At 39.6% G+C, this 15,050-nt stretch overlaps 2 protein-coding genes across 5 annotated transcripts in view; one reads left to right on the forward strand and one right to left on the reverse strand.

Annotated features, from left to right (window-relative positions):
* gtf3c4 (general transcription factor IIIC, polypeptide 4) overlaps positions 1–2,024 on the reverse strand; it is a 33,545-nt gene extending 31,521 nt beyond the window's left edge. For 2 of the 3 annotated variants that reach the window (XM_043720326.1, XM_043720328.1), the window contains exon 1: positions 1,658–2,024. In XM_043720326.1, the coding sequence (XP_043576261.1) occupies positions 1,658–1,936 (279 nt within the window). In that variant the 5' untranslated portion in view covers positions 1,937–2,024. Of the gene's footprint in view, positions 1–871; positions 1,026–1,657 lie in introns of all 3 variants that reach the window. The other variant, XM_043720327.1, reaches the window with a different exon arrangement.
* Positions 2,025–2,076: 52 nt separating this feature from the next.
* The window catches only part of ddx31 (DEAD (Asp-Glu-Ala-Asp) box polypeptide 31), an 89,765-nt gene continuing 76,791 nt past the window's right edge, over positions 2,077–15,050 (forward strand). Inside the window, exons 1-6 of one of the 2 annotated variants that reach the window (XM_043720330.1) lie at positions 2,077–2,538; positions 7,720–7,994; positions 8,740–8,815; positions 9,319–9,362; positions 10,879–10,949; positions 13,404–13,468. In XM_043720330.1, the coding sequence (XP_043576265.1) occupies positions 2,425–2,538; positions 7,720–7,994; positions 8,740–8,815; positions 9,319–9,362; positions 10,879–10,949; positions 13,404–13,468 (645 nt within the window). In that variant the 5' untranslated portion in view covers positions 2,077–2,424. The remainder of the gene's footprint in view (positions 2,539–7,719; positions 7,995–8,739; positions 8,816–9,318; positions 9,363–10,878; positions 10,950–13,403; positions 13,469–15,050) is intronic. The other variant, XM_043720329.1, reaches the window with a different exon arrangement.

The raw sequence follows: 15,050 nt of genomic DNA on the forward strand, positions 1-15,050 counted from the left end.
CCCTCTTCGCTATCCACTACACCATCAATTCCGGTGTCATCTGCAAACTTACTAACTGTACCTCTTATGCTCGCATCCAAATCATTTATGTAAATTACAAAAAGTACAGGACCAATGAATAGGAAAAGTTTAGAGAGATATGCTCCATGTGCTGGTAAATATTAGGATATCTGGCATGAATGAGTTGGACCGAAGTGTCTGTTTCCATGTAGTAGATCCCTATGACTCTATGACTGTATTGAGATAGTGTCTAAAACAAGATAACTTTTGATAGTGGAGCAGATAGCAAGCACTGAATCGGTTTTGGAGATTTGGGGCTGGAACAGAAAGCTAGAAGAATTAAGGTGAACCTAAATGATAGGAGACTGAAATCTAGTGAGACTTGACTGGGATGGAAATGCTACACGTGTTGGTTTTAGGTTCTACTGGTCAGGAAATCCAGTCTAGTATCTGTCTAGATGAACGCAGTCCTTCTGAATGACTCCAAACAACAAGAGGGAAGCCCTAAGTAAAATCTTACATCGGCATAACTGCATATTGCATCTCCAGCATATATCACAATCACATTATTATAGGAATCGACCATTTAGTCCTTGAGCACATTTCAAGGAGATCATTGATTGGCATTCTAATCCCATCCATGTGTTTAGCTCAGTTAACAAAAATCAAGTTCAGACTTAAAGTGATTAATTGAATGGGCATCTGATATTTGTGGGAGAGTCTCTCATGCTTCTACCACCCATTGCCAGAAATGTTAACCTGCTATTTGAATGACCTGGTTCTGATTTTTAAGATGATGTCCCTTTGTATTAAGACTCTCCTGTTAGTGATCAATCCTTTTCAAAATCCTAAAACTTCAATCACCCCTTACCCTTTTATAGAGAACAGGAGCCTGGTCATGTAACTTCATGTTATAATTCAATCCTTGGAGAACTAGTAACATTCTGGTGAACCTGCACTTCACTCCTTTCAAGTCCAATGTCTCCTTTAGAAGGTGTGGTGCCCACTTTAGTGTGATCTGAAATCTTAAGATAAACATCTGTTTACAGTCTTTCAAAATCAGGACCCCTTTCCTCTAACTAATAACAATGAAAAATAAAACTGATAAGATTACTTTATGTTACCTTGGCATCTGATTATAGCACACAGGTAGCCAAAGAGACACATAACAAAAAAAATCTGTCCTGCATCTAGTGCAGCAAATCAGGTACAGTGGAAGTAAGGTATTCTTGGATTAGCCACTAACTCTGGGGGAGAAAACAAGTTTTGTCAGTGCACTGCTAACTGTGTCATTAAAGTATTCAAACTTGTGACAAAAGTCTGTAATCCCACAGTTCTTCAAAACAAAATTCAAATGAAAAACAAAGCTGAGGCAAATTTTGACTATTCACAACCATACACCATTCAATCTTCTCACTGTCCTGTAGGAATTCAACTAGCGATCTAAAATCTGGGGACTATCACATTTCAGATTAGCGAATAAGTTCAGTGGGCTTGGAAAATAGTCATTTTTAAAAACGTTTTTCAGGAGCTTTTTCTAAAAAAAACAGGATAATCAAGTGGTGCATCTGACAGGGGATAAGTAACTTATTTGCACAGGAATCCAGAGAGCTTGTCGGGCGTTGCTGGTTTGTCTGTCTGCCAGGGAGGGACTTACCTTGAGGGAGCAGCTCTGGCTGGGTGCTGGCACCGAGGTCCTGTGGATCACCATGTCCAGCCCGTTGTTATGGATGTCGCAAATCTGCTCCAGGACGTAGATGTTTTTGCCGGTGGTGATGGAGAGCCGGTTGTCCTCGGACCAACTGAGCGGCTCGGGCCCGCTCACCGGATACTGCAGCTTGATACTGGGCTCCCGCTTGCTTGTCAGCACCGCCCTAGTGCTGGCCGGGCTACCGCCACTCTTCCTTTTCGCGGAGGCCGCAGACACCGCCGCCATCTTGCCCAAGCCCGCGGCTTCCGGAAATGGCGCTCTAACATTGCGACCATCGACGATGGAAAGACCCTACACCGCATCATTTAGTAACCGGGTTGCCTGAGAGTATTGCCTGATATCACTAACCAAGTAGAATTTTTAAATAATTCGGCTGGAAAGGCCGATACAAGTGTGAGCAAACCACGCTTAGAATTTATTAAAAACAATCGGAAGGAGAGAGTCCCCTTTGCTCACTTTTGTTAGATAGGAGTTTATTGCTTTTTAGTCATTCTCGTTCGAAGAATAAAGCGTTCCTGTAATTATTAAGATTAAGAAGATTCTCGGTTTCCAGTCATTTTTCAACCTGTTTTTAGGCGGCCATATGGTGGTTTGATGGTAAAGCCCGGCAAACCCACGTGCAGTCTCTGTGGAAGTTGGAGCTCCTGGAGTTTGTCAGCAGTCGTCATTCCAACTTCAATTTGGGTTGTTTTAAACTTAATTTAATACCAGACATGGCCGGAGATGATGGCTCAATATTAAATATTGCCAATAATCGCGGGGGCTCGGCTTTCAGTCGAAGGAAGAAGGTTTATCCGCGCGAGGGTTCGAGAGATGTGGAAAGTCAGGTAACGTGCTTTTCCATGTGAATTATGCAGAGGGTTTTGTCGGTGTTCAGGACTGACATTGATCTAAGTAAGTTTCGGGGTGGGGGAGGAAAGAACCACAGACGCTGGAAATCAGAAAACAAAAAGAAATTGGTGGAGAGAGGGGAAAAAAAAACAGGAGTTAACGTTTCGGGTCCAGTGACCCTTCTTCGGATGTTCAGAGATTTTCTTCCAGCAATTTCTGTAAGTGATGGTGAGGATGGCCGTTGTGAACTACACGTTGGAAAGTTGGATTATTTTATGTAACGAGCCGATCTGTTGATGTTTGTTTTTAGTAACAGACAACTATATGTTAGCATTTTATACTTTTTTACCATATTTATGGGTGAAGGTCAGCCCATTCACCAAGTACATCGCAAACTACTGTTGTTGCTATATACTTTTTTGTTTCTAAGCTGACTTTGCTTCTGCTAATTTATTTGGATTGAACCCTTCCGACGGTTAAACGCCTACTTTGTGAAGAAGAATGTTACTGATATTATTGTTCTTAAACTTTGCCCATTTATTAGTTTGAGTTCCTGTCTCATTTGCTGCTATATTTTGGAATGTTCTTAGTGAATGGGCCGATCTGCATCCATAACACTTCTTAAGAAATCTTTCTGCGTGACTACACCTCCTTTCTAGGCGAATAGCCCACATCTTTCCAAATTTTCCTCATAACTCGGCCTTTCAGACGCCGGACATAATAGAGTAAGTAGTCTGGTGGCTGTAATCGACGTTAGTTCCATCGTCTGATCCGAAATGTTAATTACAACATTGCCACTCATTGGTTTTAATTTGAATCAACTATGTAGAGCATAATCGGCACTGTTTTGTGTTTTTCAAGTATCTCTCAGATTGGAGCATTTTGTCTGGGGTGTTGTTTGACTCGAGCATTGCTGTATTTCCTCTCGCATGTATTCCATTGTTTTGTCTTAGTAGCTAAATTTTGGGATGGTCGATTGTAGCTCTACTTTGTAAGAACGTATTGTGTTGACTGAGACTCCTCACTTTCAATTTACCTGTAATTCGGTTTCAGTATCCAAGTCACTGAAGTAAGATAGAAGCTGTAATGAAAGAACTTGCATTAAATACGGCTTTTCATAATCAAAGAACATTGCAAATGCAATATGACCAATTAAATTTCTTTATTAGATTCCCTACAGTGTGGAAACAGGCCCTTCAGCCAACCAGTCCACACCGACCCTCCGAAGAGTAACCCACCCAGACTGTCGCCCTCTGACTAATGCACCTAACACTACAGGCAATTTAGCATGGCCAATTCACCTGACCTGTACATCTTTGGATTGTGGGAGGAAACCCGCGCAGACATGGGGAGAATGTGCAAACTCCACACAGACAGTCGCCCAAGGCTGGTATCATACCTGGGACCCCTGATGCTGTGAGGCTGCAGTGCTAACCACTGAGCCACCGTGCCACCCTAAAGTGTAGTTACAATCATAATGTAGGGGGAATTACAACTAATTTGTGCTCAGCAAGGGACAAATTGCCAAATAATCAATTTTGCTTATGTTTAAGGAATGAATACTTGACATTTAGTCTAAGATTATTTAATTAGCATGAACCAGTTGGATATCTACAAAAGCATCTAGATTTCTAAATTTAAGTTATTAACAGTCTTTCTGACTGAATGGGAATAAGCATTATGTATATTTAATTTCCTTATTTGTACACAAGTAATCAGCTAGCTACTTATTTTAATTCAGCTGTCTTTCAAACTTATTGCTGTTTCAATTTGCTTTTCATTAGCACAAGTTAATGTTTGTCTAAAAATTAGAAAAAACTGATTATATAAACGAAAACCAGCAAAAGGAGCAATGAACGCCAAGCTTAACTTTATGGTTAGATTATGTGAGACAATAATTGCAATATTGTCACTCGTTGGGGTGCCTTTGATTCAGTTCTGTAGAGTAAATTCTGTACTGATTTGTGTAAAAATGCAAAAGGATCACTCGTTTATTAGTTATGTTGTTTTGGAAGAGGAGAGTGGAAAACAATCTCTTAATTTTTGTTTGAGAAGTTTGGTGTGGTTTTGTAGTTATTTAAGGCATATAAACGTTCAATTACCTCAATATTCTGGGTTTTATGATCTTTTAGGGTGTCAAAAAAGGTGGTGGTGTAGCACTATTAATTAAGGAGTCAATTTCTGCAATAAGGAGAGATGATATCTTAGAAGGGTCCTCAAATAAGGTTTTGTCGGTAGAACTTAGGAATGTGAAGGGGACATCCAATTTACTGAGAGTGTATTATAGGCTCCCAGAGTCAGCAGGAAATAGAGGAGCAAATATGTTGACAGTTCATAGAGGTGTGTAAGAATAATAATCGAGTAATTATACTAGGATATTTCAACTTGCCCAACATAAGTTGGGATAGTCATAATGTTAAGGATTTAGAGGGGATGGATTTCTTGAAATGTATCAGGGGAGATTTTTGTATCAATATGTAGAAGGCCCAACAAGGGACAGTGCAGTGCTGGATCTGGTTCTGGAGAAAGAAGCCAAAAAAGTGTTCAATGTGGCAGAAGGGGAGCATTTTAGCAATAACAACTTTAACACGGTACGGTTCAAATTTGTTCTGGACAAGGAAAAAGATGGCTTTTGACTGGGGGCAAATGGGGAAGGCAGATTTTATTAAGATAAAGCAGGACCTGGCTACAGCTGGTGAGAACAGCTCCCTGTGGGTAAGACAAAAAGTGGGGCCATTCAAAAAGGAGTTGGGGAGAGTACAAATCCAACAGGCGCCATGTAGGGGCAATCGGTTCAGAGAACCCAGGATGTCTGGGACAATTCAGGACTGGATGAGGAAGAAGAGAAGGAAGATCTTTTCGCCTCACTACAGGAAGGATGTAATAGTATTAAAGGGGGTACAGAGGAGGTTCACCGGGATGTTGTTTGGGAATGGAAAAATTATGCTTACAAGCAGAGACTTGTACACTTGGATTGTTTTCTTTAGAGCAGAGAATACTTAGAGGAACATGATTGAGGTATGTAAAATTGTGAGGTGTATAGACTGGGTGAATGGAGATCAGCTGTTCCACTGGGTTGAGGGGTCACTTAGAGGGCATAGTTTTAGGGAAAGGGGTCAGGAGATTCAGAGGGCATTTGGAGGAACTATATTCACTCAGCAGGTGATGGGAATGTGGAATGTATTGTCTGGGAAGGAGTGGAGGCCAGAAACCACACAACCTTTGTAAAACAAAAACAAAATTTGGATGAGCATTTCAGATGTCATAACATTCAAGGTATGGGACAACTGCAGGAAAATGGGATTAGCGCATCTTTAATGGTAGTTCTGTCAGTGCAGACTCAAAGAGCCTTTTCTGCACTGTATGAATCTAAGACATCATATCTCATCTGGTGAAATTATGGAATTAAATTCAATAAACCTGCACATATATAGGCTACAACCATGAAAACCACAAATGTTCATTATCATCCCAAAGGAATCACCCACCCTATATGCAGCTAGAATGTGACTTGAATCCACAAAAGTGATCTTGTTAATGCCTTCTGTAGTGCATTTTCTCAGTTTGATATAGTGGGAAATGAAAGGAAATGTTCACAGCGCCTTCTCAGGGCATCTAAAATGAAAATTAATTTCATTTTTGACAGTCAAATGTATTCTTGTTTTGATTGGGAAAGCTACTAAAAAGGTTGATAGATAGGCAAAGTTAGATTGCTGGTGGGATGATACGTGAGGACATAGGGAACCCTACCTCTGCTCCAGGAGGGAAGCGAGGGGTGAGGGCCGAAGTACGGGAGATATGTCGGACCTGACTGAGGGCCCTGTCAACAACAGTGTTGGGGAGTCCTTCTTGAGGAAGAAGGTGGACGTTTCAAAGGCTCCCTTGTCGAAGTTGGCATCATTGGTACAAATGAGACTGAGGAAGTGGGAGAATGGAATAGCACCACGTTCTCAACTCTGATACTCGGGCATCTGCAGTCCTCACTTTCTCCTAGTCTGATATTGGTGGCCAGCCTCTTCGCAGAAATGGAAATAGGTGTTGAGGAAGGGAGGAGAGGAGTCAGAGATGGATCAGATGTAAGTGAGAGTGGGATAGGAATTGGAAGTGAAATCAATAAACTTTTCCAATTCCAGACAACGGAGGGAAGCAGCACCGATGAGATAATCGATGTACTGGAGAAAGAGTGTAGGTGGGGGCCGGAATAGGACTGGAACAAGGAATGTTCCACATTCCCCACAAAGTGACAGGCATAACTGGAGCCCGAGCAGGTACCCCTGGCCACCTGTCTGACCTCCAGAAAATGAGAGGAATTAAAAGAAAAGTTGTTCAGGGCGAGAACAAGCTTGGCCAGGAGGAGGAGGAGGCTAGTGGTGGATGGGGACGGCTTAGGCCTTTGTTTCGGGAAGACGCAAAGAGCCCTGAGACCAACCTGGTGTGGGTTTCTAAGCTTCTATGGCTTGCTTCCTTTTCCAGATGGATAATTTCTAATCCACGAATTCTCTTTCACCATGAAGATTACGTTGGAAATTCTTTCTTTTTTTTAGCCAAAGAGTGCTGAAGTTTCCAGTCCTGTTTAAATCCTCATAAACTTGGGCTTTTTGAATCTTCCCAGTATGTTCCCACCTACTGCTTCTCTTCCCCCCCCCCCCCCCCCCCCCCATACACTCATTTGCGCACATTTCTATTCGATGTACCAATTCCATTTAAATTTGGAAATAACTAAACGGGTTAAAGCATAATTGGTTTTGCAACCTAACATCCCTTCAGTGATTTGGAAATTAACAGGCTGCTCGCAGTCTTTGTGGATGGACTTAACATTGTCTACAGGTGTGAACATCTTGCAATTTCTTTGCAGTAAAACAACTGAAGCCTGGCTTCAATCTTTAATAGCCAAGCCAAACAACCAAACTTGTTATCAGTGTTCAGAAGAGGTTTCATAACCCCATTCAAGCTTTCATTGTACCATAAATTAAGATTGGTCTATTTTGGTACTGGTTTATAAACTTTGTATTTGTAACACATAATATCACCTGAAGCATTGAGGAGTTGTTGCTGTCACAAACTTTGACTTTTTAACTTCCTTTCAACCCAAGGGGTTGCTGGAAAGTATCGAAATATGCTGATCATGTGAAAATGCAAAGCTTTATCCTTGCTCTTGTCTTCACTATTATTTTCAGAGACAGACACAGCCCATTGAAGGGAAATATCAGAAACAGCAGAACTCTAGAAGTGACCATTCTTCTCTTAACAGTCCAAACCAAAAAGTTCAAATTATGAAGAGAAAATACAAGAGCATTGAGAAACTACCTCAGTGCGAGCGATTACCTAATTTGGCTCCAAAGAAGAGGAAGATTGAGGAAGATCCAGTGGATAAAGTAAAGATGAAGGAGGGAACTCCTGTGAAAACCTCCTCTTTGTTTAAGAACAACCCTGAGATACCAGAGATACCCAGGTAGGACCTCACCATACAATGATGTGATTTCTATGCAATTTTTTCCTTGCAAAAGGCATAGCCATTCATCTTGATTTCTTTTCAAAGATCTGGTAATTGGGCAAGTTCTGATCAGCAAAATTACTTTCTTTGGAAAGTATTAGATGATGGGAATGGGATGGGCAACTTTGTCAAAACAAGATGTTCTGATTCCTGATATGATTGCCTTGTCAACTGCTTATCACTGGATTAGCAGATGCTTAGATAGCCTTCTAACCAAAAGCCATTGGACAGTACTGGAGGTCAACAGGCACCCAGGGAAAATGCTGCAAAATGAGTTAGCACAGTAAGAAGAGAAGGGGCAAACTTGTTTTTGTTACATTTTCTCATTTTCTGCCTAACCCTGTTAATTCTCCATAGCCAAGAAGGTGATGCAGTGAATGGAATAAAAATGTGATAGTGGGAGAGCAAATTGGAAACAGAAAGATAATGGAAAACGTATACATAGCAAAATTAATTTTAATATTGTTTAAAAGATAATCTGAAATTCAAAAGAAATTATTCATTTACTTCCAAATACTAGTTTCAGTACATAATTCTTGATTGTTTAGTTAGGCATTCTGAAGGCATATTTTATAAATACATAAATTTTATCCCTAATTTAAAACCAGCTACTAGGGAATTATTTGCCTTCTGCAGTTACTATGCAAATATTTGTACCTTTTATAATTTTCTAATTTTTAATTGTTCTGATTTTTATTTTCAGACATACGGTAATAATGATGAAAGAAAAGGTTTTTACAACAAACTCTTTCAATGAACTCCATCTTCATCCACACCTGGTCAGTAGAGGGTTTATCTGTCTTTGGCTATGTAACATTGGGATTTAGAGACGTAATGGGCTACAGTTGCACATTTGTTTTCTGTAAATGTACTTAATAATTTTGCTGGCAACTATAATTCTGATTTTTTTGATTTCTACCTTTTATAGCAGAAAATAGTAGGGTGCAAAACATGAATTAAAACGGACAAGTTAACTCTATCAGTTTTATCCCAGATCAGTTTTAGTATATTTGGTGTGGAAGCTAAGTAACTGGTATGCTAATGGCCTCTGAACTATTTTCAAACTGATGCATGCATTTTTCTGTATTATTAACAAGTAGTGTTGGGATCCCAAATTACAAGAGTTGGATCTGTACTTAGAGGCCTTGCATTTCGTAATGAACCATAATTAGTTTGCTTGGCATTTTGAGGAATGAGGGATTGAGGATTATTTCAATTTAGATTAACTACAAAAATCATCATGATGTTTGGTTAAAGGGTTCTTTTCTGTCTTATCATTCAGGTCTCTACACTCAACAATGTCCTCAAGCTGTCCACCATGACCAGGTAAGACTCAGAATCTTTAGGTTTTGTTTGTAACATTCTTTTTTAACCATGGTTATTAATTAAAGATTTTATAGCAATGGAGATCTTTACCAGTGTTCAACTGATATAACTTATTTCATTATCTATGTTAATTCAAAGAATTAGCTTGTTGTTTGTTTCTGGAAGCTCGTTCTAAAGAGTCCAATCTTTTCTTTGAGAATGAGAGATTGGTATTGGATAAACTTGATTATATGGAAGCATGAAAACAAATTTACTTACTTTAAAAATTAAACTGAGATCTTTTGCAAAACATTGTGTTGTGACCAGCCCCTAGGTAACATTCCCCAATTTTTTAATGAAATCATGGAGCTCTCAAGTGATGAGGAATGAACTGGCACCACTTTTTTATTCACCAATCCTCAGTTTGTTGCAACATGATTAATTTGAAAAGGATCCCTTCCCCTGTAGATTGCTAACCGCAAGAAGAAATTGTATTGAAACACATTAGGAAGACTGGTTAGGAGATCATTGCAGCTATTATCACTGCTATTACCAGAAGCATTGGTGATAGTTGAACAGTCAATTCCTGACTTTACAGGTTGATTGAGATTCTTTTGTCCTGGTTCCTTCCGACTATGGCTGGTTGGCAGCTCTCTGAGAGAATGTCTTTATATTTTTTTTTCACCTGTGCGGGGTTGTTTAAAGGCTAATCTCAGTGTGAGTCCGCACAGAATAGGGTTGAAAGTCATTTTTAGCCCAATTTTGTTTGTAAAACCCTGGTAGGGTAAAACACAAGCATGTATACAGGTGATGACATCCTGCTGAAAGGGGATTGGATAGAGTCATAGACTTAAGCAGCACAGAAACAGACCATCAATCCAACTTGTCCATGCTGACCAAGTTTCCCAAACTAAACTAGTCCCACTTGTCTGCATTTGTCCCATATTCCTCTAAACCTTTCCTATTCACGCACCTGTCCAAATGTCTTTCAAATGTTGTAACTGTAACTGTACCTGCATTTGCCACTTCATTTGGCAGTTCATTTTACGCATGAGCCACCCTCTGTCAGAAAGTTGCCTCTCCAGTCCTTTTAAATATTTTTCCACTCCACTCAAAAATATACCTCCTAGTTTTGAATTCACATACCCTAGGGAAAATACTGTTGCTATTCACCTTATCTTTGTTCCTCATGATTTTAGAAACCTCCATTAGGTCATCCCTAGTCAGCATCTTATTGTCTTTTTTTTGAGGTCTTTTTATTTGACATTTCCCAGACTCTGTTCTGGTGTGACATTCCATAATTCCTCTCCAGGCAACTACTGAATTTACATTTGCAGTCATCTTCTGGCTTTATTTCCCTTTTTTTAAAAAAATACACACATTGCAATTGAAAGGTCAGTACATCCATAGGTGATCAAGGGATATGAACTGAAGAGATGACTGTAGTTGTACGTTAATTACTAAGCGAGTACTCATTCTGCTGGTTTGATACTAAAAGTAATAATCCTTCATAATAAGCTTTTTTTTTTTCCCGAAGTGTTCAGAAGCAAACAATTCCAGTTTTACTAGATGGAAAGGATGCTCTGGTACAATCACAAACTGGATCAGGTACTTGGCCTATTTCTTTTTGTTTAACTATTTTACATATAAAAAATGAATTTTAAAAACAGTTGAATTAAGAAAATCAGTCAATAAGTCGTAGTGTTGAGGGCAAAATCTCTCTAAATTTGCAGGTGGTACTTAAGGAGAATGGTGAATTGTGAGGATGACACTGAGCAGCTTTAGAGGGACTTTGACAATTTGATCAAATAGGCAGACACCTGATAGGTTTCTGCATTGAGATTCATCTATCAGGTAATGCATTTCAGTAGACGAAACATGGGTAAGAGATAATGCAGCTTCAATGTTACAACCTTAAAAAGAGTACAGGTGCAGAGAGATCTTGGGGTTCAGATGCATAATTGTGTGAAGGTTGTCAGGCAACTGAAACATTTGTTAAGAAGGCTTGTAGGATCCTTGGGCTTATAAACAGAGTCATAGAGTATAAAAGCAAGGAATCACAGAACACCCATGGAAGCAAGCCATTTGGCCCATCAGCTCCACACTGATCCTCCACAGAGCATCCCAACTAGACTCAAATCCCCACCCAATCCCCGTAACCCTGCATTTCCCAGGGCTAATCCACCTAGCCTCACGTCCCTGGACTGTATGGGCAATTTAACATGACTATCCACTAAACCTGCATATCTTTGGGCCATGGGAGGAAACCGAAGCACCCGGGCGAATCCTGCACAGACACTGGGAGAATGTGCAAACTCCACACAGACAGTCGCCAGAGACCGGAATCAAATCGGGGTCCCTGGTGCTAGTTACCATGCTACTCTACAGTGATGCTACACTTCTACAAATCATTGGTCAGACCCCATTTGGAATATTGTGTTCCATTTTTGGGTACCTTTTTTATTTAGGAAAGCATGTTAACACCCTGGAGACAGTGTAAAGGAGATTTACTAAAATGATACCATGAATGAGGGATTTTACATATGAGGAAAGGTTAAAGAATTCAGGCTTATTCTTCCTGAAGCAGAGAAGATTAAGAAGTGACCTTATTATGGTGTTGAAAATTATAAACAATTTTGACAGAATTAAAAAGGATATTCTGTTTCCACTAACTTGTAAGTCAGTAATTAGGTGTCACAATTTCAGATTTGTCAGCAAGAGAGCTAGAGGTGAGGCAAGGATAAACTTCTTTACTCAGAAATTGTTGGGATTTGGAATGTGCTGCTTAGGAGCGTGGTGGAGGTGGATTCCATTGAAGATTTCAATGAAAGTGAATTTACAAAGATAGGGCTGGAGAATGTAGCTGGGTAGCTGTTTCAGGAACTGGTGTGTGCACGAAGGACCTCCTTCTGCACTATGAAATTCTATGACTAAGTCGGAAGGGAGATTTTTCATTTTTCACAGAGACTATAGAAATGCTGTATAAAGCTGAGAACTACACCTTCAGTGGCTGTTACTACTTATTAAGATTTCAAGGTTTTGTTTCTCTGGTAAAGTTATTAATGTTTCATATGTCTTATCAAAGCTAGCATTGAATTCAAATAATATTTTCTATGCAATTACACTTATTTTCGTATGCATTTATTTCATTGAATACCAGGATATTTTGTTTTTCGAACAAAAATAATGACTATTGTGAGTAGAAAGCATGTGAAAAGTCAATTGCGGTGTCTGTTTAAATACTGAAGGACTCTTGAAAGTCAAAAGTGGTGTAACATCATAGACTATTCATTTGCTCATTTGTACTTATTCATAGTTGATCTTGGGAACTTTAAAATGTGGATGCATGCTTCTAAGGAAGCAATAATTCGAGAACCTTGAATAATGTTACACCTGATTAAGGGAACCATACATTAGGGGCAGCACGATGGCACAGTGGTTAGCACTGGTGCCTTATAACACCAGGGACCTGGGTTTGCTTCAAGCCTTCAGTGACTGTCTGGAGTTTGCATGTTCTTCCTGTGTCTGCGTGAGTTTCTTCCCACAGTTCAAAGATGTGTAGTTTAGGTAGGTTGACCATGCTAAATTACCCTATAGTGTCCAGGGATGTGCGGGCTAATAGCCATGGTTAATGTGGATTGGGGTTGGGTCAGGATTGGATTCTCTTTGGAGGTTCAGTGCCGACTGGGTGGGCTAAATGACTTCGATCTGAGCTGATTGGAATCTATTTTATTGCAACCAAGGCCCTCGCATATTACAACTGAAATTGTCATAGAGTCTTTACAATGTCCTGTTTAAACCGATTACCACAACTTAAGTGCTTGGTGTTGAGGGGTACTATAACATTGTACATTTACAAACAAGGTGTCAATTGAGCAACTCTAGTTAAAAAGAACTATTTGTTAAATTTTGTGTAAATGATTGAGCTTTATGAGTTACTCTTAAAATAAAATCTAAATCAATAATATGGGTTTGGTTAATTAGTGTGTAACGGCTGCTGATTATTGCAAAAGGGAAAACAGATTGTTACTTGTCCAATCTCATTTTGTTATTTATATTCAGGCAAAACATTAGCATATGGTGTCCCTCTGGTCCAGTCTTTGCAGTCTGTTCAACCAAAAATCCAGGTAGGTTGTACCTGCTTGATCAGTAAATATTTAATTGCTAACTGTTGCGCAGCATTTTCAGTTTTATGTAAGAGGTGTGATGCAGCTCTAATTGGTGATAGAAAGTAGCTATTAGAATCAATAGAAAACTTTGCAAATTAAAACTGAAGAACAGGAAAAATATTATGGATGCTGGAAATACTAGTAAAATAAGCAACAGCCATGGAGAATGAAACAGGCAATATTTCAGCTTTAAGACTATCGGAACTGATTCAGATTTCAAATGAATATTTTCGCATTGAAAGAGGTTGGTGAGGAAAGAACAAAAAGGAAGGTCTGGTCCTCAATGGAAGTCAGCAGTGATTAAGTGAACAAAGGCATGAAGGGGTAAATAAAGAAACAAAGAACTGAACCAAGATGAGCTGTAAAAACAGAACTATTGCTCGCACCAGAAAAATTAAAGGAGTGATGATGATTTGAAATTGTTAAACCTTTGAGTCTTGAAGGCTTTACAGTGACTAGATAGAAGATGAGATGCTGTCCCTCAGGCAACTTTGAAGGTCAAGGCCGTAGTGGGAATAATGTGGAGAATTAAGGATGCAAGTGGTGGTGATTGCAAACAGAGATTGTTCAGCAAATGGATCAGTCAATCTGTACTGAGTTTTTCTGAGCTGGTTGTGCACCACAAACAGAAGGCAGTCAACTGTACATTCAAATTCTGATTTTCTTTTTTAATTAGTTTTTGAAATGTGAGCAAAACTGTCAATGTTAACATTTATTACCCTTCCTCAGTTGCCTTTGAGGAGGTGCTGGAGAGTCTTACTGGTGAAACCTTACTGAACTACTGTAGTTTATATGGTGTGGGTACACCCATAGTGTATTTTTCTATTAACAGTTTGGTACAACTGAGTTGATTGCTATGAATTTCAGAGGGCAATTAAAAATCAACTCTTTTGCTGTAAATATGGGTTTTGTGTAGCTCAGAGCTGTTAAAGACTGATGATTTCCTCTCTTGAAATAAGTTTCTGAATGAGGTGCTGTGATGTTTTACAATTTGGTAGTTTCGGGATCAATGATTATGAGACTGTCATATTATTTATTGATTTTATATAAAATTTCCCAGCTGTCTTGGTGGGATTTAAACTTGTCTGTTGCCTTGGCTTTTGCTGAACTGTCTTGAGAGCAGGCAGTTGATGTAGGAGGTGCCATAAAGCAAGCTGTCTTTCTAAGAAGTAACTTCATCTGCTCAAGGGTAGCCACAGAAAAACCTTTCATGTTGTGGTGGTTCTTAGGTATGCAAATGACACAAAGCCTTTCTATAATGTTGCGTCAAACTTCCTGCCATCGAGGTTTCCAGAGCATGTGTGGAGTAGAGATGAAAAGTGTAGCAACATGACAAGGAGAACATTCATTCAGGAACTGTTTTACTCTTGGTGTAGCTGAAAATGTGTTGCTGGAAAAGCACAGCAGGTCAGGCAGCATCCAGGGAACAGGAGAATCGACGTTTCGGGCATAAGCCCTTCTTCAGGAATGAGGAAAGTTTGTCCAGCAGGCTAAGATAAAAGGTAGGGGGGAGGGGCGTCGGAAATGTGATAGGTGGAAA

Source organism: Chiloscyllium plagiosum, chromosome 30, assembly GCF_004010195.1.
Source record: "Chiloscyllium plagiosum isolate BGI_BamShark_2017 chromosome 30, ASM401019v2, whole genome shotgun sequence".
Taxonomy (NCBI): domain Eukaryota; kingdom Metazoa; phylum Chordata; class Chondrichthyes; order Orectolobiformes; family Hemiscylliidae; genus Chiloscyllium; species Chiloscyllium plagiosum.